The sequence below is a fragment of the Habropoda laboriosa genome, unplaced genomic scaffold, assembly GCF_001263275.1.
Source record: "Habropoda laboriosa isolate 0110345459 unplaced genomic scaffold, ASM126327v1 scaffold709, whole genome shotgun sequence".
Taxonomy (NCBI): domain Eukaryota; kingdom Metazoa; phylum Arthropoda; class Insecta; order Hymenoptera; family Apidae; genus Habropoda; species Habropoda laboriosa.
The window spans coordinates 64,018-69,344 of NW_017100792.1; the positions used below are offsets into that span (position 1 = coordinate 64,018).

The following is a 5,327-nucleotide window of genomic DNA, read 5'->3' on the forward strand; positions in this document are numbered from 1 at the left end:
GCGAGCGAGATAACATAGGCGCAGCAATGACGCAACCTAGGAGTAGGACTATCTATACTGACACTTGTAGAATCCAAGCTGACTGACACTTGTAGAGAATTTACTGTATTATTTTCAACAGGACAACGATCCTAAGTGCACATCGTATGTACTGCAAGAATGGCTATTATATCATATGCCTAAATTATTAACCCTCCGTAGGCAAACATATTTTTCCACACCTCGTTTCTGTCGTTTCTGTCCAACTCTAACTTTTTTACTGTTTTAACTTTTCAAAAAAAGTGAAAAAATTTTGGAGTATTTACCAAAGTCTCTCTACTACGTTGTACAATTGTTTGTTAAGTGAAATGTTTCAAACTTTTTTCAATAAAAATAAAAATTCGTTTCGAAATGTTAGAAACAAACCCTAACAGATTATAGAATGATCGATGCGCTCCCGTAGTGGCGTGAACTGTAATAGGGTGTTGTCTTTCGTTGCTCTGTTGTCTTCTGGTCTTCTCTTCCGGTCCTTCATCGCGTACTCGCGGTGTGCTCCGTGGATTCGTTCCTCTTATTAAATTATAGCGAACACGAAAAAATACGAGAGCGAAATTTCACGTGGATCATCAAAGACCCAGATTGCCTGCGGAGGGTTGATAACCCCTCCCCAGTCATCCGATCGAACATATCTAGGGAGGGTTAACATCGAAAATGTTGAAGCATAATTTAGCAAGCGTGGAAAATTTTCAAATAAAATTACGCGAAGAATTTAACAATAGTTCGTTTTTCTTTATACAAAAATTGATCGAATCCATGCCGCGACGTTTACAAGCTATCATTGATGCAAAAGGCTTTGCAATAAATCATACATGATAATCCTCTAAATATTGACGTGTACTCTCAATTTTGTTTCATTAAAACATCTACACTTTTACATTTTCAGTTAAGTATGAACAAATACAATTTCATGTTACTTTTCAATCTTTTTACCAATTGTCCGTGACAGTATGCGGATATAATATACAGGGTGTTCAAAAAGGTCAGGGCCAAACTGATACTACGTGTTAAGTTCGTATAAACTTATATCCGAAAATGCTTTATTGAAAAGTTACAAGCGTTCGAAGATTTTTATCGATTGTTATGGCAGTTATAATAAGTGTTCGGAATTTCTTCCTTCTGCAAGAACGCAGGTTTCCATTCGTCGATGGATCTAAGATCTAACGCCTTTTGGCCTCTACTTATGGTAGAAACAGAAGACCAGCTTTGGAAATGTATTCAAAATGCATTGACCACTGTTTACAATTACAGTAGCAACATTCGAAAGACTTCGACAATCGTTAGTTCGAACTGTATTTATTAACCTTTTCGGTACGGTAGAGTCAGCGCGCGGAACAGTCCCTATCGGCGGACATGTTGGACCGCCAATATGTTCGCTGCGGCCGGTAGAGTTAGATGAAATAACGCCTACGCGATGTAAATTAGGATGGTTAATAGAGTTAATCTCTAGCTGCAGCAAAGGCATTTCAGACGGCGTCTAAAAATATTTTTCGGACGGCGTCTATTGTCGCTCTTCAGTCGGAGCGCAGGTTTTTGCACGGCTCCTATGGACGCCGTCCGTCGGTCTTGAGTAGTTGTCCGCTGTTCTAACGACGTACACAATCTAATGCCGGGTCCACACTGATGTTCGCGAGCAGTTCACGAACAGGTCATGAACCACGTTTACTGGCTGTGTAGACACTTTTTTGTGAGCAGTGAATTCATTAGAGAGCTCCAGTGCAGACACGATGCTGCTTCTGTTCGCGAACAGTTCTGGCCAGTGTGGACTCGGCATAAGAAAATGTGCAAAATATTTGTATGATAGTTCAGACTGTGGAAAATAAAATTATTGCAATATTACGGTACGATAAACTTCAGAGTGCGTTACATATGAGTTTTATCTACGAAAAATTCAATTTATCAAATATGAGCAACGTTTATTTCCTTAACACGTTAAACGCCACGTCGGTCTCTAGGGACTTTTCGTTTGCGCTGCGCTGGTTATGTGGACCGGCGGTGATTTTTGCTTGAAACTAGGCTGCCGCGCCTCAACTAAAGGTATTAACTATGGTATCAAACGGAAAATATAATATTTTATTAAAAACTAATGTAATTTATTAAAACAATTTAAACAAAGATGCGGGTTTCCTTTCCGCATGGTACAGTAAGTTACCACTCTTTTTGTTAAGTTTTCTGCCGATTTTCTGTGAAATTAACATCGCTTTCTATATCTGGCAGCATTGTAAATTGTGTGGGCAAAGAAATTTTGAAAATCTTTGGTATGGTCTGCTTAGAAAAGGAAACTGTACCATAGACCGGCGTAGCGTAAACGGAAAGTCTCGTGCCGATCCCTACGGGCCAGCCTGGGCGCTTAACGTGTCAACTATCAAGCGGCCTTAAGTAGCTTGCCGCCATTGTGCAACAGTTTCCTTTCTTCACCTTTCGTAGTTTTCTCTAATCTGTAATGTAAACATTTAGAATTGTAGTAAATTAAAATAGTAGACGGCACTTTGGATATTAGTTTTCTATTGGAATGATAATTTTGTCCTGATACAGTTTTCCGTAACAGTGTGAGAATAAAGTAACTCGTGAAAGCATTAAATAGCTGTAAGGATATTCGAGGTGGAAAATCACGTTCAATTCTAACGATCGTGTTGCTTGTTAAAATTAACCTTTTGACCGGCGAAATCGAGTTAATGACTCGACTTTTCCAAGTACGTTGATTGTTTAATTGAGCCATTCGAAAGTCAAAATGATTAACTCCACTTTTTGAAATTCTTCCAATTTTAGTATCTTGGTGCTTAACTTTGTACAAATAAAAAAAAAATTTGATAAATTTCATTTAACGGAGTTAGCCACTTTGACTTCTGAGTGGCTCAATTGTCGATTCATCTCTCTGCATTCACCATATTCGTGACGTTTCTGTTCGAAATCATATTGAAACATTTTCGCATTCTTTTATGGATAAAATGTGTTAATTCGTTTATTGTCATATTATGATACTTAACCAAATGAGTGCCTCTAGTGGAAAAATGTGCTGGTTAATAGGTTAATCTGGTGTTATGTCGCTTTACTATTTTCGTATACTCTTTTATTTGTGTATTTTGTTTCAAATAACTCGGCTACAATTGTGTCTCTTGCCAAAGTTTCACGTCTTGCTTTAAAAACAGTTTATGTTGCTTTTGTATTTGATTTAACGAGTCTTCATTTTGCCGTTAGGAAAATAATTTTGAATAATGCCAAGATGAGAATTTTCCTTTGAAATATTTTCCACGTGTAATTACATTATTTAAGGGGTTAACATTATGAGAGAAGAAAGTAGAGGATTGCGTACTAAAGTAGTGGCCGCACGAAACAATGAACAAGGGAAGTTTGCGAAAGGAAGAGCTTATCCTTGAAAATAAAAACAAATGCTGGGAATTGCAGACGTTTTATTAGCAGTAATGACAGAGTTTCGTCACACGTTCTTTTAACATAATTCTAAGAAATTAGGGCTCGTCGCATTAAACTTCTCTGCTCATATGGTACTCTGCTTGTCATTTTTCCTGCCGTGTATGCGTTTTATTTTCAGTTTTTATCCGTAAAGGAAATTGTCTTGTCATTTCAGCTCGCAAGAAAAGTAGATGCGTTGTGGTCACACCCTATTTCACCATGTGAAATTCGTTACGAAACACCCTCTCTTGCTTCTTTCCCCGTCCGCATTGCAAAATTCCGCATAAATTTTCAATTTTTGGTTTATAACAATCCCCGAGCATTCGAACACAGTGGTTACACGTCTAGTCTTATTTCAGTTCGTTTTTGTCCGGCAGAAATAAAACAAACACGGGTTACAGTTAAATGTACGACAGTAAAGGAAAACAAGCTTGTTCGTTAATTTCATAATTGTCCTAGTAAGTACACTCGTTACACTCGCGCAATTTTCAAAAAAATTTGCCGAACGCGTGTAATCAAAATTGGCACCGTAAAATCTGAGTCTTCATCTTTTTAGAGATAAAATCGTGGGACACTGTACATTTCCGAGAAAATCGATATAAAAAATTAAGAAACGAAAAAAAAAAAGAAAAAAAGAAAACAAAAACATACCAATAACGAAAAAATTGAAAGAACGTCAATTCAGCGATAGTATTTTGTGTTCTAGCGCGCTAATAAAGCGAGTGAAGCAATTGCAAAGCCCCGATGAGGACTCCGCGGGTGGGGACTACTACCAGCTGACATATCCTAACTAGCGACCACAACCCGCCAGCCCTTCTCTGTCGACTAGCGAAACCACACTAATCGCAGCGACTAAGTCGGCATAGCGTTGAGATCACGGACGTACACTTAGGCAGGGACAGAAATCAGGCATACGAGATGAGATTTTTTGACAGAGGAGATACATAAAGTGAAACAAATACAAACAAAGCAAAAAAGAAAAGAAACGAAGAAAGAATGTTAATGAATGCATGCATGAAAAATTACATTTTGATTAACGAAACGTCTGGGCAAAGTCTTTTTCCAATAAGCAGACATATTTACTTAAAATACAGTATATAATCATTGGATAGCAAAACGCTAGCACAAGCAAATGACTATAAATGATGATGATGATGATGATGATGATGATGATCATGATGATAAATGCGACGATGACAAGTAGCATGAACGATAGAGATTATTTTTCCAATTTCATACGAGTCTCCGTCACGTCCGATAACTTTCGTCCTTGTCAAAAGTTCCAAATTCGAACCATTTTCGGCTCGATTGTTCTTTTTTCAGTGTTTTTTCTAGTCTCCTAGCGGATCTAATTAATCGTCGCTTAATCGATAAATGTATACACAGAAAGTACGTAGTTACGTGGTTAGTATTCGTACTCGATTTCCAGTGTTATTTATTAGTTATACGAGTATATGAATTATCGCGCGCTACAAATAAGTGTAGCGATAATCCTTGGAAAAGTATTTAGAAAGCGCAGCACCACGAAAGATTTTCTTCATCGGAATAATAGATCGACACCAACCTGACGAAACAATTATTTAGATTTTCAATTCTACTCGTTTTTATTTTCTGTCTGTTCTCCTTATAAATAACATATTCTTCCAGTTAAAAACACAGCATGTTGTAAAGAATATTGTCGCACGATTGCTTCTTTTCATTTGCTTCGTTTCACTGTGGTTACATTCTCTTTATTTGCCCTAAAACTGTTACCACATGAATCACGTCCATGATAGATATAGGTGCATATACGAGGTAATGCGTAAGGTTAGTTCTTTTTTTTATCTTAATTATGCGTTAACGTTACCGTAGACCTTCTGTAAGGATCATTTCGATAATAG

The 5,327-nt window shown here is 37.4% G+C and overlaps 1 protein-coding gene across 2 annotated transcripts in view; it reads left to right on the forward strand.

The window, feature by feature from the left end:
* Positions 1 to 4,516, forward strand: part of LOC108577244 (putative mediator of RNA polymerase II transcription subunit 26) — a 61,965-nt gene extending 57,449 nt beyond the window's left edge. For both annotated transcript variants that reach the window (XM_017940377.1, XM_017940378.1), the window contains exon 6: positions 4,154 to 4,516. In XM_017940377.1, the coding sequence (XP_017795866.1) occupies positions 4,154 to 4,241 (88 nt within the window). In that variant the 3' untranslated portion in view covers positions 4,242 to 4,516. The remainder of the gene's footprint in view (positions 1 to 4,153) is intronic.
* The last annotated feature ends 811 nt before the right edge of the window (positions 4,517 to 5,327 follow it).